Source organism: Lepidochelys olivacea, assembly GCF_965140295.1.
Source record: "Lepidochelys olivacea isolate rLepOli2 genome assembly, chromosome: 3".
In the NCBI taxonomy this organism is placed as follows: Eukaryota; Metazoa; Chordata; order Testudines; family Cheloniidae; genus Lepidochelys; species Lepidochelys olivacea.
The window spans coordinates 202,094,091-202,118,437 of record NC_140413.1 but is presented as its reverse complement, the minus strand read 5'-3'; the positions used below and the strand labels follow the sequence as shown (position 1 = coordinate 202,118,437).

The 24,347-nt window shown below is 42.9% G+C and overlaps 1 protein-coding gene across 4 annotated transcripts in view; it reads right to left on the bottom strand.

The window, feature by feature from the left end:
- PAK5 (p21 (RAC1) activated kinase 5) overlaps positions 1-24,347 on the bottom strand; it is a 179,069-nt gene that overhangs the window by 18,591 nt on the left and 136,131 nt on the right. For all 4 annotated transcript variants that reach the window (XM_084622726.1, XM_084622727.1, XM_084622729.1 and 1 more), the window contains 4 exons: positions 17,900-18,697; positions 6,160-6,651; positions 5,043-5,176; positions 249-375 (listed from right to left, as the gene is read on the bottom strand). In XM_084622726.1, coding sequence (XP_084478852.1) covers positions 249-375; positions 5,043-5,176; positions 6,160-6,651; positions 17,900-18,697 — 1,551 coding nt within the window. The remainder of the gene's footprint in view (positions 1-248; positions 376-5,042; positions 5,177-6,159; positions 6,652-17,899; positions 18,698-24,347) is intronic.

The window sequence follows — 24,347 nt, the reverse complement described above, 5'->3', positions numbered from 1 at the left end:
AGGATCCTGGACTAGAAGGACTATTGTTCTGATATGCTCTGGCAATTCCTGCATTCGTTTGTGGGAAGAGCTGTGAGGCCTGGACCTTCTATAGCAGGCGGAGCCAAGATTAGTATATCATGTTTTCAACAGCTGATGTCTGCAACCCTCCATAGGGTTTTCATTAATTTGGTTACAGGATAGTTACATGGATCATTCGGATTGTCACAGTTAAAGATACAGTAGGAGTGAAAATGTTAAACGCTCACCCTTCCATCGCTCGTGAGAAGTATAGAGTCACTTTTTATATCGCGGTGAATAACCCCTTGATTGTGCAGGCAGGACAGCGCTCTCAGTACAGACAGACAAACTGTAGCTATCTGCTCTTCATTCATTCTAAAGGCAAGAAGGCAAGGCGTGAGGACACATGTAAAAAGAGAGGAAGAATAAACTACGGAAGAAACAGATAAGGACATGGGCCAGCACCTTTGCTGATGTAAGCTGGCACAGCCCCATTCAAGTCAATATGCAGTAGTGATAGACAGCAGCCAAGTCTCTCAAAGGAACTGATCAAGCCCAAATTTGCCGCCCCATCTGCTTCTCATTCTAAGATGTCCTTCCCTCTCAGGACTGTTTATTGCTCTCTGTCCTTGCCAAGGTCAAAGTCACAGACTCTGTCCACTAGACAGCCATATATAGAAACTAGGCTCACCAGAATTACAATAGAAAAATCACACTGAACTCTTTCCAGGGAACTCCAGCCAATGTGACATGGTGGCATGGGTTGGAAGTTTTTTCCTCTGGGTCAGCTCCTAAATGATGATGTCGCTCTTGGAGAGAAGGAGGGGTTAGGAGGCCTGAAGAACAATCTCATATCCTCTCCCTCAAGAGCCACTGGTCACTCCGTGTTGGTCCCCCGCTGCACAGGACTCTATGTAGTTAACTGTCACTGGATCAGAAACTTTGTTTTCATGTTCACAGACTAATAACTTTGTTGTGAAACAGTTCAGGTTGCTCTACATGACACAAAAATCACAACAGCACAGAGATGAAAAGTTAAACTACCCAACAGTACATACCCACTGCTCCTCAAATCACAGGCCTGCACCTTACCAACTCAACTACTCAACACTACAGATCACGCACAACAACCTTAACTCTGCCCCAGATGTCCTGGAGCTGCTAGGACCTCTGAAAGCTGGAGGAGTTTCAGCCCTCCCAGGTGACCCCAAGGGCAGTAGATAGTACTGCAGCCAAGCTGCCTAAAGACGCTCCAGCACTACTCGTGACAGCAGGTGGTATTTCACTCTGAAGAATGGTAACTACATGACAGACAGTGTATACAGTCTGACTGAGAGTGGGATGATATCGGTGGGGCTAAGCACCACCAGTCCCAAATGACCAGGAACCCCTGCCTTGCAACAAATAAAACACTGAGATGTGGAAATAATCTCGAGACGCAGAGCCTTCATTCTGCCTTTAAAGTGTGCTTCTGTTCTGAAAAGTGACGGTGCAAAAATGACACCTCCTTGCTGAACAGACAGCTCCCTGCGCAGTGTCCAAGTCATCTCGCTGGACTTCAATAACAGAAGTAAAATTTTATCTTTTTTTGCAACTCTTAGTCTTGCAGAGTCAACACAGAGAAGAAAGTCAACTGGCTTGTCTTCTTTTCTGGGCACTCTCAACTTTTACTAAGTTCCAATCAGTTACATCTGTGCAAATTCATTTATGCCGGTGAGGCTACAGAGGTCATTCTAGTGGGTATGAAGACAATGGGGCTGCACAGGTGTAACTGTCAATTTCCTAATTTTACCAACAGGTCACTTGTTACTGGTGATAATGTGTGAGAAGGAAATAGTTTGACTCTCAAATCACATGTTGAGTTAGCAGGGCTGGGAGCCGTCTTACTTGTAATTAAAGTAAATTTTATCTGCAAATCACTGACAAATGACAAACAGGGAACGCTTTGATGCCACTTTGATAGTCACTTACCAGAGCAGCACTGCACTTTTGTTTCTTTAAAAAATGGAGCAGGTATACTTTTTGGAAATTTAAGCATGAGGAAAAATTTTGAAAACGAAGTAGGTGTGCGGCATTAAATACATGTAATGTATAGCGCAATGTAATGTATTTAGTTAGTCAATTTCCTGTTCTGAAGAAACTGAAGTTCTTTCATATGCAGTAAGTCCAATAGTTGCCAAGAAGGACAAATCACTAGGGGGATGGAATCATGAAAGAGAATGAGCAAGGGAAATGATTCTTGGATTTCAGAGCAAATCTGTGGATTCCCATCCTGTGTGCAATTATGTAGGGGTTATTTCCATTGCTCTGATGTACATTACAAATAAACATTTAAAATGATATTTCAAGAAGGGCCTCATAAATCATATGATAAGACATACTTATCCAGTCATCATTTACAAAAACATATGCATTGGAAAAGAAGCCTGTCACATTGCTATACCATCGTTATAATGATGACATTGAAGGGAGTTAGTGAACTGTAAGCCATTCTATCAGTTGCTCTTTCACATCAGTCATCGTCCACAGAACATCCCGTGGCAGGCGTTCAATGAGAGATGTAGAAACAATCCATAGTTCAGCTGTGACTCACCACGCACCTTACGCTTTAGAAGAGCCAGTAAAGAGCATGATTCCTGTCTTGCTGGCCAAAGCTCCCTCTATTACACCAAGGAGACTTCTGCTTTCACGCTGCTATGGAAATGTTACAACCTTTCAGCAAAATTGTTGAGGGAAGGTCAGAAAAAGTAAAAAAGATTAAGGAATGACTCTTGTGGTTGCAAAAAACGATGACGGCTCTTAAGTAGCCATTTTCTGTAAACATCTGTTTGCCATTAAATTCCTGTCAAAGGTATTTGGCAGAGTGGTTTTGAAGTTTTGGGGCGGGCAGCGTAGTTAACAAATGACTTACAATGGCGGTGATTTTTTTTGCATATCAGTTGAGGCAACACTTAAAAAATAAGTATCTATTTTACAATACCTATTTAGCCGTGACCTGAACATGTCATTAAATTGTTAGATAACCTTTGTGACTGAATTGCTATTCGTTGCCAAACTGGGAGTCCTCTTCTTTGTGTATAGCTAAATTTCCTCCACATAGATGTGCTAGTTGTGTGGTTTCGATTCAAGGAGAAAGGCATTTTGCTGGTTAAATGTAAAACACTTTTCTCCTGCCTACCTTCTTCCTGCGTGCTGGAAAAAAGGGTGGGTGGCAAACAGTGGGAATATGTTACACAAAATCAAATCTGTCCATTCAGAAGGCAAGCTGGAAGACAGGCATAAAGTCAGGAGCTCCATGTAACCTTTGGTACCTGTTTAATTATGTTGATTAGGGGGTGTGCTATTTTTGTAACTGAAATAAGCATACCAGTCCAACCCCTGAAGTTGGTGCAGTTATAGAGGCATGAAGGTTCTTACCCCAGTATATCTTATTTTCCTTTCTGAATGGGAATAGCTACACCAGCACATTTATACACTAGGGGGTATTGTACCACTTTAGCTATGCCAGAGAAAGAATTCCTAACAGTAAGAACCTACGTTGCCACTGGTTTAGTTTTCTCTTAACCTGTAGCTGCCTACAGCAGGGTTTACCGCATCTTGCTCAGATACAGCTAGTAAAGAATACTACTAGAGACAGGATACTGGGCTGGATGGAAGACTGCTCTGATCCTACGTCCCTTTCTCCACAATAGTTGAATGAGCAGAGTTATCGCCTCTGGCTGAAGGGCCAAAATATGGCTGGTGCCAACACAGGTGCTTTGTGGGTCAGAGGGCTCAGGAGGCTCTTTTCTTCTCAGGGGTCTCATGAAGGAGGTAGCCATAAAACAACAGCCTGCACTCTACAATGCAAAGTGAAGGGGGAAAGGACATCTTCTGTCGATGGACACGTAGAGCAAGTCTGTGGGGAACATGGCTGTGCAGGCTGGGGGGAGGCCAGAGGAGGAAGGCCAGCCCTGGGAGGAGCTCACCGTAAACTTTTGCAACGAGGTAACAGTGGCTGCCAATAGTATGCTGTTGTCCAGCACCTCTGGAGGTGTTTTGCTTACTCCTGTGTCATGCAGGCATAATGGCTCCAGCCAACATCATTCATGTGGTATACTGACACCACCTCACCTCCCTAATATAGCTCTGGCTCTGAGGTGACATTCTGGTCCAGCTGAAGTCCAGGGGAGTTTTGTCATGGACTTCAGTGGAGTCAGGCTTTCTTCACAGAAGTGGCAATTCAGCCTCAAAGTTCTGGATTTGGATGGGGACAAGAAAAAACAGCGGGGAGAGAGGGGGAAGAAAAAACAAGAGAGAAGGGGACTGGGCGGGATTTCACTCTAACAGAATATATACATTTATATTAGTAAGTGTTGCAAATCATTCTCTCCATCACCTTTCTGCTAAGACCCAAGTTAACATTTCCGTATTTCCCTTGGAATGGTTGGTGAGACACCCCTCATTCCTATGGAGTTCCCTGTGTTCTTTTAGGTGTTAGCTACACAGTTATTGTATGAGAAACACAGAACCCCAACCTTAGCAGATCAAAAAGGACTTTCCATTCACCCTTAAAGAGAGTTGATCAGTATAAAGGTAGAAAAATGGACCTGTTGCATACTGAGCAGAGCTGGGCATTTTCAGTTATTTTAACTGGCTTCTAGACTCCTTTGACAGAAACAGGTTTTTGGGTTTTTTTAGATTATATGCATAGTAAAGTTCTCATAGTTTTTGCATTTTGTCAGGAGTATGAATTTATTACATTACAGACCTGTCCGCTTTTAGACAGATGCTGAAAATACCAAACCATGTTTAAATCACTCATCAGTTTCCACTGACTCACTGAGTGCTTAAGCTGGGACAAAGCAGGCATGGATTGCACTCAGTCCCACTTTTGCTAACGCTTCCCCCTTTTCTATAAACTGACAGTGGCAGTAAGCATGAGCAAGACAAAGCCAGATATTCCTTCTTGCCCTAGTAGAAGCACAGGATTTACTGCACCTTTGAAAGAATAGGTGCCTTCAACACTAAAACAGTGTACAGATGATGCTAACCAAACATACCTTGTATGCGTCACTATGTCCGTCAAAGCACCACCTTCCAGAAACTCCATAACAACCCAGAGCTCATCATTCACAAGATAGCTGTTGTACATGTCAACCACATTTTCATGATGGTAATCCCTCATTATTACAACCTAAGCAAAAGACAAAGAGTGCATGAGTTACTGGAAACGTTTTGACTCTGGACCATTCTTCTTTTACCTCTGCACTCAAGAAATGTTATGGTGTAACACCCTTGCTAAATCCTTGTGCCTAATTACACCACAAAATGTTTTTCTAACAAATATATTTACATGTTTTCCTGTAAATCATTTCTGAAAGATGGAGGAAGTATCCTTTCTAAATCATATTTGGTGGATAACAGCTTTCTTTTGAATATAAAAACAGGAATGGTTCTTTCTTTTTTTGCCTGTTGCTTGTCCTTTTAGTACAACAGAGATTGTATCAAATCAGTCAAGCAAAGCCTTCTTCATGGTGCCACCAAAGTCAACATGCAGAGAGTTAAAAACACCCTAATAATATACAGCTCATTTGTGACCCAGCTAAAGCAGCAATTGGGGTCATAAGGCATTCATTCCCTTTTGCCCCTGCATTGTTACCCACACCCCAGGTAACAGTGAAGAGCCACCCTAACCTTGCTGCTGAGCAGGAGTGGGCACAATAAGGCAGGGAATGGGCAAAGCCTTGGCTGCATTGGGGTGCCAAGGAACATATGCTGGGACAGATTACAGACCCGACCTCCCTTCCCAGAGCAGCGGGGAACCAGGCGACTGACTCAGAGCATCTCCAGCTTCAGGGCAACAATGCTGGGCTCCTGGCAAAGCTATGACTAAGCCCATAGTGAGATATTTAAAGGAATAGCAGAATAGAAAATAAAATGAAGTTTTAGATTTGTTTACAAAAGTGACAAATATTCGGCTTGATGGTCGGTTTATCACCTGCCCATAGTAAGGGGCCACCCAAAATGGAGACTGTGACTCAGGAAGTTACAACTGAACTCACCACCCCCACCTTAGGAGGCTAAAGCCTTATCCACTGGGCACTGAGGGGATTTCCGTTTTGTTCCTCTCTGTGATCAGTAACCTGCAAAATTGTCCCCTCGTCCAAAATGGCTTACCTCATTGAAGAGTAATTCTCTTCTTTGCTGTTTCCTGAGATCCATTTTCTTCACTGCAACTTGCTTTCCAGTGTGCTTCTCAGTGGCAATGCAAACAATCCCCGTGGAGCCTTCTCCTATTTTGATAAAGTTGTCCAAGTATTCCCTGGGGTCGCCGGGACTGACAACAAGCTGAAGGGCAGCTCTGAACTGTTCATGTGACACCCTGGAGGGCTGCTGATCGGAGGATGAACCCCAGCTAGGTGGGGGATAAGCACCTGACGTGATACTTGGGGAGCTTGGGTAAGAAGCCGTGGAAATATAAGGAGAGCTTGACTGGAGGGCAGGCTGGTGATAATGAGAAGCTTTGTGATAGACTGAAGGATACTGGAAGCTACTACCTGAATAGCTAACTTTGCTTTGACTTTGAGGTAGCTTTGTTGGGCCTCTAGGGTAGGTATCTGATCCAGATAGTGGTGGGCTAACTACCATCTGTGCTCGATCGTAATCCACCTGCAAAAATTAAAACAAGGCAAAGTTAACATGTTGTATTCAGCATTGATCAATGGCTGAAAATAATTGCAGATATTATGAGCATTCTAAACCTTATGTTATCAATGAAGTCAGACCTCAATTCCTCAGTACCATAGCGTGGCCACCTCCACCGTGATTTCTCATTTCTGAGATCCCTACTTGGTTTTCCAACTTTCTCTTTTTGTGCACATTTAGTAAAAGAAAGCTCTAATCACAGACCCACTTGACACTCCCATTCCTCACCCCCTGCTTGGTTCTCAGCATGTTTCACTCTCTGGACCACCAGGAGGAACTCCAAGGATCACTGATGGTCCATAGACTGCCAAGGCAATAAGTGAAAATCCCTATTGCTTTATTTATTATAGTCTTTAGGACTAGTGGAGCAGAAACAATCTGTTTATACCCAGTATCATGACTTCCTGTACAGATGGTATAATTTTGAGGGGAAGTGTCCTCTACGACCTAAATATGTGTTCCTTTTAAAGTGACACTCTGGTACCCTCTTGCTGAGAATAGAGTTTTTTTTTTTTTTTTAAATCACCCGTTTGGTGCATTCTGATCACAATAAAAATGTAGATTTTAGGACCTTTAGATCATCTAGTTGGATCTCCTGAGTATCATGGGCTGAAGAATTTCACCCAGTTACCCCTATATTGAGCCAAATAACTTGTGTTTGATTAGAATATACCTTCCAGGCATCCAAGTCTTGATCTAGTGGCTCACCACTTCCCTTGGTGGTTTGGGCCAGTGGTTAGTCGCCCTCACAGTTAAAAATTTGGGGTCTTATTTCTAATGTGAATTTATCTGGTTTCAACTTCCAGGTCCTTGTACCTATATGCTGCAAACAAGTCACCTCTCAACCTTCTTTTTGATAAGATAAACAGATTGAGCTCCTTAAGTCTCTTGCTGTGTTAGCTCCTCCCTTCTCCAGCCACCCTCTTCCCCTTTTTTCTCTACAGCAGCTGGAAAGAGATATTGAGCTTGATTTTCCCTTTGCTTTCACAAGAGTAAAACAGGAGGAGCAAGTGAATGTAAAGCTACCTTTGTTTCCCAATCAGTTTCAGTGCTGAGGAGAGCTCACCAGGGTTGGAAATCAAGCCCTAGTTCCTGAATCCTGCAAAGCGCACCGTTAATGGACGGGACCATCAAGACATCACACAGGGCAGCCAATGTATGGACCCTCCCCTGGTCAGCAGAGGTGCAAAGAACAAACAGGACACGCAGGAACTGTGACAGAAACTTTAGATGGCAATACACGGTGCACAGTGCAACAGTTCTGACAGGCACTTTTATATCTGTTCACAACACAATGGGTGCATTGGCAGTAATTACTGTGCTCAGGGGCACTGGAAAGACTTGTGTGTAGCTGCCATCCAGCATCCGTTACCCAGCTGATGCCTGTGCCACACTGTCATCCTTACTGCCATGCTAGCACCAATTTACCTGCACCACAACCTGTTAAGAGCGGAGGCAAAGAGATGCACAGAGGAAGCCATTTGCAATGCACAACAAGTTTTATAGGTCCAGGAGCTATGCTACATATTCTTGACCACAATCTCCTGGTACCTGGACTATTAACTATTTACAGATATACAGATACAGACCACTCCTAGAATGAAACCAGGAGTGACTGGGAGCTGGAAAGTTGTTCCCACTCCAATGGTCTGGGTGATAAGGCCCTGCTAGCATTGGTTGTACTCCTGTGCAATGTGACAATGTGGCCAAATGACTGCCACTATTGAAGGGAGTGGGGGCTGTCAGCATAGACAGACGTGTTTCGATTGGCTAGATCCCAGTCACATGCAGGGCAAACTGGACCCGGCCACCAGCTTAAAATTTCTTCCACTGATGGCCCACCTCTCACCATTTCTAGTTACCTGCCCTTTCCTACTGATTGTGGAGCAGACACTTCCCTAACGGCTCCGTGTAGATAGACCACTGCACACCAGCACTGGTCCTAGCTTCCTACAACAGCACCGAAGAAGGAATGTAGGGTTATATGGCTCAAATGACAATGGTGCATTCATTTCAAATGCCTTGCTTATACGATTCACACACTATAATTCTTCAGGGTCTTCCTTACAATTCCCCAAAACTGGTATTGCACCTATTGTTCTTCCCAATAATCTGAGCATCGTTATAACGGGCAAATGCTACAATAGATTAAACAGACAATAAGCAGAAACCATGAAAGTTCAAACTAAGGGGTGCAGGGGAGCGTAGTGATTACATGAGCCTATAACCTATCTGAAATGGGTGTTTGGTCTTCATCGTTTTCAAAGCGGGCTTCCTTCAAGCAAGACAGAACGAGCAACAAGGAGACTAATTTAATTTCTTTAATGATTCTCCAGAATGACAAACTACTTAACTGCAGTGTCATACAACCCCTAATTTTCCTTTGAAATCAGAGACAATCTGGGAAGAAATTATCTCAATAGGAGGCTTTAAAAAACCCCACAAGTGTCAGCATTATTCCTTTGATGGAAAAACAACTAACACATGCCCTATTTCCACTTAAAACTTCCTTTGCCTTAAAGTGTTTTCAAGCTTCTTCTCTGTAAAATAAATGAATTTTTTACATTCTCAGACAAGATGTTTGCTCATCCATACCTCTAGTCAAACCCAAAAGGTATGGGCAAAAATACATGTAAGCAATTTTTTGGAAATGAATCTCTGTTTACAACATAGCAAAAATAGCCCATGACAATGTGTGTAACATCTCTGAGGAGGGTGCGTGGTGCAGAGACAGAGGCTCATGATGTAGCACAATTACAAATAATTATACCTATGAATTCATTTAATCAATCAAATCCACTGGCGGTGCACCGGGGTGGACAGGGCATAAAACTCTACACAGCTCTCGGTGGCTACTATTACTGCTGGCTGTCAGCCAGGAGTCCCCTGATCCGTGTTAGTTAAGTGCACATTAATCTGAATTTGGCAGCGTAATCAAGGACCCAACTGAACTGTGAAATTGAATTCTGCAGTGGAACATCATTTGACCATTTTATGCTACGGCTGAAAAAAGAAAAAAAAAAAAAAAACTACTGCAGCATCAATTTATCACTGTTGCCTGCTGCACGGGAGAGAAGGAGTTTGTAGCCGAACTCTACTCAGTGGGGGAAAGAAACCTCGACGTGCCAAATTATATCAGTGTTTTGCAACATTCTGTGTAAGACACTTGCCCATCTTTTCATGCAGCTTCGAATGGGAGGAGGGTTTGCACGCTCTCAAAGGGCTGCTTAAATATTCCTCTTTGAAACGTGAAACTGAGACATCTTCTTTAACATAAAAAGAACAGGAGGACTTGTGGCACCTTAGAGACTAACCAATTTATTTGAGCATGAGCTTTCATAAGCTACATTGCATCTGATGAAGTGAGCTGTAGCTCATGAAAGCTTATGCTCAAATAAATTGGTTAGTCTCTAAGGTGCCACAAGTCCTCCTGTTCTTTTTACGGATACAGACTAACACGGCTGCCACTCTGAAACCTTCTTTAACATGACTCTTTTGAGTCGTCGCAACCAATAATATGTAGCATGCACAAAAACACCAGACAGCATCGTACTTAAAGTAGCAGCTTCCTGAGAGAAGATTTTTATACAAGGTAAAGATACAAATAATTATAGGAATGGATCCATTTGATCCATCAAGCAAAGTTTTCTATAAACTGCAAAGGCTTAGAGACCACTAGGGACTCTGCTGTTGCCAATCTAATTAATGCGCAAGGTGCCCAGATACTCTGGTGATGGGAGCAGCTTACACATTTAGATCAATGCATACATATAAGTCAATTATTTGAAATTTAAACTTAAGGATGGGATGGGTTTTCAGAATTTTAAAATGAAAATTAATCAGTTCAGCAAAACTCCTGAAAAATACAGTGTACTTGCGGATACATTTTGTAGCATTTGATAACCTGGCTTACAATACCATTCAAAACCATTCATTTCTGGAATACAATGAAATGTAACAAAAATACACAGGGAAAAGCCATTAAATCAACTAACTTCTCATTATTAGCCACATCGTAATACAGTTCTTCCCATCACTGCACAATTGAACAGATACTATTTCATTAATGCTTCTATTTATATTATGGTATTCAATTAGCCTCCCAAAGGAAACCCTTTAAAAGACCATAAAAAAACCTCAGCACAGGCCTCATTAAAGATCAGGTCAACAGGGCAGATTAGGTTCTGACATGAAATCCATCAAGGCGCTGCACTGTAATGGAACACGCGTCTGCTGCTGTGTGGGTTGGTTCACTGCCTCACAATGCTACTCAAATGTGTGCGTGCTCATTTCAGCACTGAGGCCTTTCAGTTGTTACAAAGGGGGTATCGCAAGGTGTTTAAAGTCATTTTACCTTTCATGTTGATGACAGTAATGCGTATTTTGTAACACCAGAAATTACAGACCGTTAATATGGTATTAGGAGGAAACACCTGCTTATTCACACGCAAACTAAGACCTTGATCCTGTAACATGATATACAGGGGAAGACCCTTCACCCGTGTGGAGTGCCGCTAAATTATTCATAGAAGCAGCCAGCAGGAGCACTGTAGAAAAGTCCCATCTCAGAAACGGCTGCCCCAAACCCCCAGCTGAAGAATTTGGTATCCTATGGGAGGGAACCAAGGTGGAAAATAAGGACGAACATCCTAAAAGGGGAGCCCCCTTTCCACAGAGGTAGAATGGCCTGAACATTGATCATGAACCTAGTCCCACCAGGAGATGGGGATGCCACAGGAGGGTGCAGAGAGGCTGTGGTGAGAGGAGATTCAATCACGAGACATAATGATAGCTAGTTATATGGTGACCGAGAACTGCTTGGTGACTTGCCTGCCAGATCCAAAAGTGGTGGGTTGAATGCTTACTGGAGGGCCCAGGGCCCTCAACCCCTCCTGCACCCAATTCTCTTCCCAAGCCCAGAGCCCCCTCCCACACTCTGAACCCCTCGGCCCAATCCCCCATCCTGGAGCCCCCTCCTGCACCCTTAACCCCTCATTCCTAGCCCCACCCCAGAGCCCAGACCCCCAGCTGGAGCCCTCACCCCCTTCTGCACCCCAACCCCCTGCCCAAGCCTGGAGCCACCTCCTGCACCCAAACCCCTCATCCCTGGCCCCACCCCAGAGCCTGTACCCCCAGCCAGAGCCCTCACCTCCTCCTGTACCCCAACCTCCTGCTCCAGCCTGGTGAAAATGAGTGAGTGAGTGAGGGTGGGGGAGAAGAAGTGACGGAGGGAGTGGGGACGGAATGAGCGGGGGTGGGGGTCTCGGAGAAGGGGTGGGGCAGGCGGCAGGCTTCGGGGCAGGGAAGGGGCAACGGTGGAGACTAATGTCCAGGGCTTCTCCAGTAGAGATCACTGAAATGCTTCCTCTGCCACACACATGATGAGCTGAACAGGGATAATATCAGGGTTTCAATATGTGAATGAGAAGATGCCATAAAAAAGGAAGGGGTTATCCTCATTAGTCACTGAGAAAAGGAAGGGAGAGCCTATACTTAAGGATTGGCTCCACCTTAACTAAAAAGCAAGTAGCCTGCAGGCACAGAATATCTATAAGAAATGTAGGGTGGGGAGGTATAATTTAAACCAGGATCTGGGGAAAACCAGCCAGGTGCTGAGGAGCAGTCAAGTTAGACAAAGACTTCTGTTAGGTATTGCAATAAAACAAAAGGAAGCCGATGTTGGGCAGTGATGGATGGGATCACACAGGTAGATTCCGGAAAAAAACCCCAACAAGGTTTCACATAAAGGAATTAAAAAATAGGCATACGGTCAAACACAAAATCTATAAAGGACTGTATACCAAGAGGAGGAGCTTAAAGGAAAAACAGGTGAACTAGAAAACCTGACAATAGAAGAGGACCTTAGCCTAAGAAGCATTTCTGGAACACAGTGGAATGACAAAGACTGATGGGATAATATAATATCTGAGTATCAACCAAGCAGGAAGGATATATTAGGCCATGGAGGTATGGGAGTACCCAAAAGATTCCACTGAACCTAATGAGATATTTCTACAGCGAGAGAGCATTTCTGTCAATACAGATCCTATTGTAAGGTCAAGTCATAAGAATACACACGTTAGAAGGGTTATACTGCTGATCTTCAGACAGTTGGAGGAGATCAAAGAAGCAACTAAATCTAATAATGGCCCACTTCAGCTACTTGCAATATAAAATGACCAAATGTCTCACTAGGGTATGATTTAGGGAGCAATGTCTCGACACCTTTTACAATGGCACCTCGAAACAGCTACTTTTAGAGCACAAAAGAGGAGAAGCTACTCTCAGCGGAGTCCTAAATCTCACCCAGGAGTTGATTCAAGAAGTAATTATAGTTGATCCATTGTAGCTGAGGCCTGGCCTGACGTGAGTGATTAACACATGGGGAAAGGCCTTATTTTGTAGAAGATAGGATTAGGGAGGTAAATGAATTATTAGGATGAAAACAGGACATTTGTGCTAAATAAGGGAAGTACGTAGGTCAGTAGGCTAAAAAGACAGAATGTCTGAGCCAGCTAAGATAAGAGAAAGAACACCCAGGGAATTATTTACTATGAACTAGATAACAAGGGACAAAATAAGTTAGGAATGAAGAGATAAAATAAAGAGGAAGTCGAAACATGGACAGCGCGTGGACAGCAATTCTGTACCAAGTAACCAAGCCAAGCCTAAAATGTATAATGCGATGTATAGTAAACGCAATGAGATGTTTATTTGAGCATGAGCTTTCGTGAGCTACAGCTCACTTCATCGGATGCATGCCGTGGAGTGAGCGGTAGCTCACGAAAGCTCATGCTCAAATAAATTGGTTAGTCTCTAAGGTGCCACAAGTCCTCCTTTTCTTTTTGCGAATACAGACTAACACGGCTGTTACTCTGAAACCTGCAATGAGATGTGTCAATGTATATAAAGAGAGAGCGTTTCTGTGTAACTTTGGAGCTATGATGTACCCTGCATCCCACACCCCCATCCCGCATTTGAGTCTGATCAACTCAGGGTCCCGTTGCTCTATGCTAAATAAAGATACCTGAGTGACGAATTCTGGAGTCAAACTGAGTTCTTGGGAAGACGAGTGGAAAGAGTTCTTGGAGGGAACCCCAACTTCCATTACATACTTGTAGCCACACTGTAATTAAGTTCAACATCCTCAGAGGAGGGGCTGTATCATAAACTAGCAATGCGACTTTAATCTTTAAAAGGGGAATAAAAAAAAAAGGTGAAGAGGGGTAATCCAGAAAAGACCCTACACATGACTAAAGTAAAATCCTTACACTCCGCAGGGAGGCTTCTGTAGCATAGGACAATAGAGTCTCTAGAGGTATGTGCTCCCCTAAACTAAAAAGGAAGCAAGAAGGTAATACGAAACAGAAGAGATTAAATCATCACTTGATGATTGCCTGTTCTGTTCATCCCCTCTGGGGCACCTGGTGTTGGCCACTGTCGGAAGACAGGATACTGGGCTAGGTGGACCTTTGGCATGGCCGTTCTTATGTTTCTGATGTTTAAATGGCAAGAAGCAAGAGATTAGGAAAAGCCAAACAGGTAACCTTCAAAAATGGAAATCCAGCCCAAGTGAAGCCAAGGGAAAGGAACAAATTCTGGTAGTAAAAATGTAAAATGGAAGTTAGGAGGGTGAGGAGGGGATTTGAAGAGCAAATAGCCAAAGACGTATAAACAAATAACAAGAAATATGTATACCAAAAGCAGGGAACCTGTAAGAGACTTGGGGGGTCTTTGAGGCAGCCAGGGAACAAAGGGATATGCCTAAGGTGGACAAGGATATTGCAGAGAAGCATAATTTTTGTTCATCAGCCTTCAACACAGAAGAAGATACCTAACTCAAACCTACACTTCTTAGCTAGTAAAATGTCAGAGATTGGTATCCTATTTACCCCCTCATGACTGAAGAACAAGGGGATATGTAGTAAAACTGAAAAGTGACACATTTAAAGCTGGTAAAAGTACAGCACACATTATTAATCATTGGAACTCATTGCCACAAGGTATCATAAAGGCCAAAAAATTAGTATGCTTAAAAAAAGGATTAAATGTTTATATAAACATCCACATCTATATCAGCTAGGAAACAAAATGTATACAGGCTATAAACGCTCCTGGTTCAGGGCAAGTTTGACTTCAGTGGGCTTTGGATCAAATCCAAAGGGCACAAACCAACCTCTCACTGAAGGAGGTGAGGAAGAAACTTGCCCTACCTTTCTCTAAAGCAGACGGTACGGTCCACTGTTGGAGACATGATATCTTCTACTTGGACCACCAGTCCCAGCCGATAAATTAATGAGACAGTATGCATGTGTGAAGAGCCACCTTCCTGGATCCCATTGTAAAGTTGGAGTTAAATACATAGGGCCAAATACATCCTTGGTGTAACATCACTGAATTCACTTGATTTACACCAGGGATGAATCTGAGGTACATGGCATACCAGATGAAACAGCTGCAAGTAATAGTGAACTAAATCTACCCTTCAGACTTATTAGCCGTAATGACTATTTTTCCCGAATATATTTTTAAAGCCATGCATTTGTGTCTGCAGATTCTTTCAATACATACTTTTTCCTTTTTAATTATACTTTAAAGGCAATCTCAGTGGTAAGATAACTGATTCAAGACCCGATTCTCATTTAGTAAACTCATTTAACAAACCATTGTCTCGCTAATGCCTCTCTGAAGAGGAAACTCTCTGGCAATCATCTGTAGACAAAACACTGCTGTTCAGTTCCTGGGGTTGCTGATGGGGTTGAGAATCGTAACTGCTGCATAGAATGGTGAATCATCGAGTATCGAGTGCACCACGGTTGTAGGAATGTTTTCAGAGTTCTAAGGAACGCATAGCTGACAATGAATCTTGCAGGGAGGCACTTTTTCCAAAGAGCCTACCGTACACTGATCCTTCTAAAATATACCTCTTTCTACAGTCCTGTTTAAGAGACCAATCCTGCAAATTTAAAAATTTTATTAAAGCCAATGTTAAACAAATTATATAATACACAGGTTAAGAAAAGCATAGTGCTTGAGTTAGCCACAGGTGACCAAAACATCCCTTAAACATAAATGACATTGCTTAGACTTTGCTTAACACAAATGAGCACCAAAGGGGCAATTGAAGAGACTTCGTGGCTGGGAACTCTTCTGTCCCCTGGGGTTTGGCCAGAAACCCAAAACCAAACCGCTTGCCCGAATTTAATTTGGGCTAAACCTCCTCGGTTTACTGCTAATAGGTCCGAGCACTAATTAGAACTCTGGGTGGCAGCATCAGCAGAGGAGCCAAGGAGTGGGTGAGCATGGAGTGTGAACAAGCCTTTCACATCCCTCCGGCCTACGGTCACAATATATTTCTGGTAGAGCTTCAACTGCTGCTTTCTGTTCTGGAGGTAAACAGAATCAATTTTCCAGGGCTCTCAACCCAGCCCATGTCATGAGCATTAAAATGTTCCATTATACAACAATGAAACAGATCTCATCCCTTGGAAGAAGTGCTCAGCACCTGGGAGCTGCAAGCGCTCAGCAAGTCAATACTGAAAAAAACCAGGCCGCTTTTTACTTAGGCATCTGAATGTGGACTTAGATGTCTCAGTGTAGGCCCCCAAGTTTGTATATTTTGGCCATTTTCCCCTGTATAACCCTGAGGAACGAGCTATGTGTGATGCTGGTAAGCCAAGTGTCAGCTGTGGTCAAGACCTAGGCGTCAGCTGAGAACTGACACACTCACAGCTGGAAATCAGTTCAATTCACTTGTGTATTAGTATAGATCAAAGTGACTGTTAAATGAAAAAGAGTGTATTTGGTGTTTAAACTTCAGGAAAACTAATGGGATGTTCACATATCTGTATCCTGTTATAATGGAATAGCAAACATTTACATTATTTATATCCCTGTAACTAAATAACCCATCAAATGAGAAAGAAGCCTTGTGTAATGCAAATGAAGAACTGTAACAGGAAAGTGCTAATTCTTGTCCATTTAAAGGCCAGTGGTTATTGTGTGTGATGATCAAAGACTCTAACTGCGCTCCATCATCGAAGAAAGACATCCCCCCCCCCACCCTTCATCTCTGGACTATTTGGATTCTAACAAGGAAGAATTAACCAAATGAGAAAACAGAGATCCCCAGAATTACTCTGATTAGCCCTAACGGCTTTTTGGAAACTGACAGATTACTACGTCTCTGCTACCCCTTGAAATTATAGACTGTGACTCACCTGTACATATATTTGTACCTGCTTTAACATCTCAATAGCGCTCATTCCTTTGTCTGAGTTAATAAATCTTTAGTGAGTTTACTATAGAATTGGCTACCAGCATTGTTTTTGGTGTGAGACCCAGGATGCAAATTGACCTTGGTGAGTGACTGGTCTCTTGGGACTGGGTGCAACCAGAATATTTTGTGATTTTTTTTTTGTATAAGTGACCATTTTTCACATAGTCCAGCTTGTCTGGGTGGCAAGATAGACTGGAGTGTCTAAGGGAACAGTCTCCGACTCGAGGTGGTGGAATCTCCTTCCTTAGAGGTTTTTAAGGTCGGGCTTGACAAAGTCCTGGCTGGGATGATTTAGTTGGGTATTGGTCCTGCTTTGAGCAGGGGGTTGGACTAGACGACCTCCTGAGGTCCCTTCCAACCCTGATAGTCTGTGATTCTATGCCTTATAAGACTACTGTAGTACTTTGGGAGTTCACATTTGGTACTGGGTCAGTGAAATCTAACGATAGAACATACCACCAGCCTGGGGTGGGGGTGGGGGGTCTGCCCTGCTTTTGACAGTCTGTCCTGATGGAGGCACAGTCATAAAACATTCCAGACAGCGTGACACCATAAATTAAGGGACTTTCCAGGGTTAACAATTAAAAGCATTTTAATTGGTAACCCTTGAAAATCCTTTACTGTACAGCGCTTCTCTCAGTGTTTGAGGGAAAATAAAACGAACCTAATCCGACGCCTAAACTGAGACACCTAATCAGACGCCTAAGGAAAAGTAGGCTGGTATTCAAAGGTATTGCCTTGCTGAGCACTTGCAGCTCCCAGTGAAATCAAGGGGAGCTATAGGTGCTGAGCACTTCGGGAAATCAGACCACTTTTACTTAGGTGCCTAACCATGGATTCAAGTGCCCAGCTTTATACAACCACCTTTGGAAACTGTTGGTCACACCTGTGAAAGTGATGGCCTGTGATAGCACCCACAGATGTTAATTTTACCTTTGCAATGCCTCCTGCTGTTTCTGACAAGCGAGGGTAGGTGTATGAACTATATGAATGCCCTTGCTGATTTGATTTAAAAGCACTTGCTCCGTATGGCACGACTGGTTCCTGCAGACCCGAACCTGATCTGGACCTCTGTCTCATGGCTGGCTGAGGACTTGTCTGGTTTACATATGACGACTTTGGTCTTTTGTCATAGTCATCCTTGTCTGGTCCATTTCCCCAGTCACTGTCACTGTATTCTCGTCTCTCTTTTGAGCACTCACTCTGCACTGAAGTTCTAGATGGAGCATAGTGAAAGGATTCTCTGTAGTCTAGAGACGATCCACTAAGAATCCTTTGATATTCCAACTTTAGGCCACTGTACTCAATTGGTTTGCTTTTTGTTTCCATATGTGTATGGTAATCTGGAAGAAACCTTGAGATGTCTGACTTTAGGGGCTTAATTTCTGAATAATAGGCGTCTCCGGGTTTTGTTTTCATCACGTGTCCATTCTGTTTTGGGGCGAAGCTACCTTGGCAGTATCTGTCTAACTCTTCCCCATAAAAACTCTTGTCTCTGTATTTTTCAGTGACATAGTCTGTCGTGGTGTCCGACTCACTGGAATACTGAGAATATGTGATATAACCATTTTCTTCCTGGTGGCTTTGTACATGGTTTGAGTTTCCTTGGTGTGGAGTGGGAGGACTTTCCTTCCGTAGGGAATTAGAGCGTGTCACTGAGATATTGTCAAATTCTTCTAGCAGGCCATTGATTGAAGTATCCTTTTGAGGTTTATTTCCTCTAACGATAGTCTGGGAACAGAAAATTGCTTTGATTAAATACAATCTTCTATTTAATATTTGACTGATAAAACCTCTGAACAAAATGATCTAGCAAGCAATACATTCAGAGGTTATGTTCTATTCTCCTATCAGGTAGCTCATTTGAAGGAAAAAATATATTTTTATGCAGAATCATGCAGAGACAGAGACACAATTATCGGCTGAGATTACCAAAAGAAACTAGCGATTCTGGATGTTTCAATTTTGGGTGTCTAATTTAAGACACCTTAAAAGGGTCGAATTTTCAGAAGCAGGATATTCAGCTCAAAAAATGGAGGCACCTCAAATTACTAGACACTTTTGAAAATCTTGGGACTATTATATTCATTATTATTTGCTGCTCATCTGCATCAGACAAGGCTAATAGTCTGAAGCTGGTGTACAGTATAAGGATAAGCTAAAAGAAAATCATTCCACAGTCTGCATTCACTTATACGTTTGACCGTGGAGAAGAGTCAGAACAGAAAGTAGTGCGCAATTTATTGGGCACTATTTTCTTTCAAAACAATATCTGTGAGTGTAATAGGACCACCCCGAGTAATTACATTGGAGTTCATCTCACATTAGACACCAGGGGGAAATAAAAATAAAGTGTAAAACCTAAATACCTACCTCTTATGTGATGTAAAGAGGAGATATTCACAGCTTTCAGCGGGCCACCTGGCTCCAATAATATCTTTAATTAACCAAGTATCTTTTGAAGGGCTAAATCATGGCCCTGGGACATCCACAGTGTGGGAGCTGCATGGCCTGACCAGGCTGTGGTAACTTTTCCTATATCCTAAATGCTGCATAGTTATCCACCCTCTCTCCCTTCTGTTCCCATTTCTGCAGCCCTGGGGATGGAGTGACCTCCACAGCCCTCTCTGGGATAGAATGCATGATCTTCCTCTCCCCAAACTGCTTCTTACCACTCAACACCTGCTCCCTACTAATTCCAACCCAGGATGATGGGCCTCATGACTGGCACGTAAGGGCACACATGAAGTCAGCCATGCTTGATTTCTGCGCTTATCTATCAGGGATTGAACTATTTTTTGACTCATTATTTTTTGACTCATTAGGTGGGCATCTATTTTTAACTTGTTGAGTTTGTAAACAGAACTTAGCCAGCCTAGGGAGATATCCTGTAGCAACACTTTTGTGTTATCATTCTGTGTCTTTTTGTGTGTGCCACAGAACACGGCTTCAAGGGGACTTCTGGTGCTTCATCCACCAGGGACTCAGGGGGGAGGGGACTACTGGATCCCTGACTATGTGGGTGATCCCCACAAAGAGATGGCCCACAGAAGGGGTCACCGCAACTCTGAGACTGCAAAAGCTGCTCTGGAGCCTTGGTGGGAAAGTCTCCTTCCCAACATCTGATCCCCATTGACTTCCCCAGTGTACAGCCTGGCTATTGAGGTTGTGCACTGGCTTTAAGTGTAGACCAGGCTTCAGATTTTGTGGAGCTGCTAGATAGTGGGTTTGAAATACAGTCTGGGGCACTGAGCCCAATCCCTGTTTAATTCCAACACAGACTACGGAGGCTTTCCCAGAAGTGCACAACCCCCGACATCCTTGTACAGCTCAGGCTGAGTCATACGGACCAGTGCTGACTAGATACAGCAAGGAGGTATCTGTGAAAGACGGCTGTGATAGGAATTATCAGCAAAACCAAGCATTTGCTTTATAAAAACAAATACTTCTATAGAAACCTGATGGCACTCATTGAATTGTGGAAGTTTAGTTAGTAGATGAAAGGAATGTAGCCATTGTGATGCTGTCTGAACTACAAATCGTGTGGTATGATACCACACAAAACCCAACTTAAAATATTCATTTAAGATGGCCTAGATCACTGGCATAGGGACTGAAAACTGGCTGAAGGACAAAAACCAATGGGCATCTTATTGCCACTATCATCATTACTAGGGGATAAAGAGTATTATTGGTCGGCACAGGTTAACATTTTCAGAAGCACTTATTTCACTTAGGAGCCTCTCTCCCGTCAACTTTCATTAGGACACAGGTACTTCTGAAAATTGAATAGCCAGTCACTACCCCCAGAGAGCTTATAATCTAGACAGACAACACAAGAATGCTCTGGAAGTCGTGGAAGATGGTGCTCTGGGTAGAGCTATATTTTTCTTATCATCTATAGACATTGACAATGACAGATAGGTAAGATAAATATCAATAGAGGAGATAGACACCTGGCATAGCTATATCTGTCTCACCTTGCACTAATCTGCAGAGTGCAATCAGCTCACAAGGAGAGAAGGGTGCACCCCATAAAGAGTTCAGTCATAAGCATGCTCCCCCTCTGTGCAGGGAGTTCAGGGAGGAATTACTCTGCCTGGCCCTGACAAGCTTGACCTAGCCCTCAGTAGTTACTCAAGGGCCTACTGCGCCATCATTAACCATGATGAGCAATACCTCACTCCATGAGGGCAACACTCAGGGCATTGTACACAGCAATCTGTCGGAGGTAAGATGACTACTAGGGTAAGATGGACAAGATGACTACTAGGCTCTTCCATTTCTAATTTCTAAGGGTCTGATTCTGTCATCCTTGCTCACATTAGGTAGGCCTTTATTCTGTTAGCAGCCCCATTGATCTGAGGCACACACAAGCAGATACTGCAATTTCTTGTCTTTCCAGATTAGTTTCTTAGTTACAAAGTAGAGTGCTACTCAATATGAGTATGGGTGGCAAAATTTGGCCCTAAGATTTCTTACTCACAATGAAATGCACCTTACTCCTTGAGTAGTTCCACTAAGATCGGTAGGGCGGCAAGGGGACATTCAATGATGTTCAACACACAGTCAACCAAGCAATATTGCGAAGAACTGGGTTCAAAAAATAATCAGATAAGTTCATGGAGAATAGATCCACCAATGGCTATTAGTCAAGATGGTCAGGGATGCAACCCCATGCCCCGGGTGTCCCAAAGTCTCTGACTGCCAGATGCTGGGACTGGATGACAGGGGATGGATTACTTGATAATTGCCCTGTTCTGTTAATTCTTTTTGAAGCATCTGGCATTGGCCCTGGCCGGAAGACAGGATCTGGGGCTAGATGGACCATTGGTCTGACCCAGTATGGCCATTCTTATGTTTTTATGTAAGGACGTTGAAAGGTGGCATATTCAAAAATGATAAAAGGAAATGAATTTTTACACAATATGGAATGAGACAGTGGAACTCATTGCCACAGGATGTTGTTGAGGTGAAGAACTCTAAGAGGGATTGAACACATATATGGATAACAAGAATAGCCAGAATTATAAAAGAAATGCTAAAAAATTTTTGGAAGGGATATAAAACCTTATACTTCTGACCTTAAGACAGTCTCTAACTACAAGGGGTTAGGATGAGACCTATATAGGGGGCAGATTATCCCACATCTAATGACTGTGGGGTTTCTTACACCTTGTTTTTGAAGAGCTGGTGCTGGCCACTGCCAGAGTGAGGACTGATGAAACTCAGGTCTGATCCATTTTCTATGTTACTATGATTACATGAGGAGCATGGTGCTACTCAATGGAAGGGTAGTGTAAGGGTAGCAAGATCTGGACTTATTTATTATGCTGTCAAATTCATGCTCAAAATCCATTCTGTAAAGCTGACGAATGCAATACAAGAATAGCAAGGCAAGCAGCTTTAACTGTGCCTGTGCTGGGAATATGGAACAATAGTCATTTCTACTGCGTTGGGCAACACTGAAAACAATGGAGACCTTCAGAAAAACGTTTCGGGATCAGAAAACAAGCTACAAGACAAACACTATAGCAATGTGTTGATTAAAAAGGGGCTAGAGTACCAGCAAATTATCTGGGAAGACTATGAACTGTAGTATCTGCTGACATCTAGGTAAACACTATTCTATTCACTCTGCTTCAGTCTTCCAGCATATAGTTTGGAGTAGACAGAGCATGCACTATTCAGACAGGGAGCTGATTGTCAGAATAAGAACCTAAAGAGCAAATTAAATAGCGTGTTGTGTACTTGGTGTAATGCATCAGTTTGTAGCTTGATCAGATGTAACACCTGGATACTAATTTTCCGGCAAAACATAAACCAGAACTAGTCACGATATAACTCCTAATATCCCATTTACATTGTTGGCAGATGAATCTGTGAACTCTGAATTATCTATCAATCATTCAAAGCAAAGATCTATGTGTTGCCCATATTTATCGTGCTGATAACTTAAAGACATGACAGCAAAAGCAAGTTCAGAAATCTAGCAACATTTTATATACTTGTATATTTTTGAGTAGAGCGTGCCCAGGTAACTTGTCATACCTTAGAGTGTGTACGTGTAATTATGAAGCATTTTTGTGTGGTTATTGTATATAACAATATGAAATCAAAAATGATGTTAAAAGAATATTAAGGTTGCAACGTTAAGTGCTTAAAAGTTTGGAAATGCCAGAATTAAGGTTGGCTGTGTATGGGTGAGTCTGTGCGAGTCTGTGCAGTACCAATGTGCACGCTTCCATTTCGATATTTGTACTCAGTCCTGAAGTCTTTGCTCATGTTTTCCCTCAAGCAAAGCTCCTGCTGTAGTCGGAGGGAGATGTGACTAAGTAAGGCCCTTTCTTGCCTTTCTTCCTCTTTTTGCTTCAACTGCCTTTTTGCTGAATCTCCACAAAATCAACAGCAATTTGCTTCTATGTTATTCAGAAAAGGCCACCTCTGTAAAGCTGGGCTAAATGCAAAGCAATCATGACCTTGCATAGATCCCTGCTCTGATTTATGCCCATAATTATTTGTCCAGGTTGCTATTTTGAAGCAAGCAACATTGAAACAACAGGAAAATAAAAAAGTAAACAGATTGCTTCTTTTGACTTTGAAGCGATTCAATAACATGAAAGGAATCATTTCATTAAACTGCAGCCTCTCTTTGGCAGGGTGACTTTATGATCATTCATATTTAATTATCACATAATCAAACAGCAGATTCAACAATGAAATGCTTATAACTGAATGCATGATTGAAATACTCAAGTGCCATCCAATTTCTCCTGTATCAACATGTGCTCAGGATAGAACTGCTGATTTAATAATCTTCCTGGGGCTACTCTTCAAAGAGGGGAGGTTCCCCTGAAGTAGACGGGGCTGTCCATTCACTCTGCCTTCTCTGTGCCTAGAATGAGCAGGAGCAGAGGGGAACTTCTGTGGGTAAAACTCTCCCGTGGGGCGGGATGGGGGTAATATGATTTCTCCCTCCTTTGCAACCCAAAGATGTCTCAGTGCTGGTGCTCCATCGAGAAAGAATTCCACTGGGCTTTGGGGGTGGAAGGCGCTCCTGGACGCATCCAAGCAGATATCTCGGGGGAGTTAATCTGTTTGAAGCAGCATTAACTCCTGCAGATGAGGAAAAGTGGTCTTCTGGCTATACATCAGGACATTTAGGTTCTATTCCTGACTCTCCCTATGTGCACTGTGTCACGTCACTCACAGTGCTCACCATTAAAATGCCAAAACTTGTCAACAGATACTTATAGCTGAGATACTGCAGGTATCTCGTCTTCTAAATACAGGGGGAAAACTGTAGGATGACTACTGGCAAACACTGTCTTTTTACGAGCAACCACTGTAGTTTCTATTTACCTCAGTTTCTTTATATGTA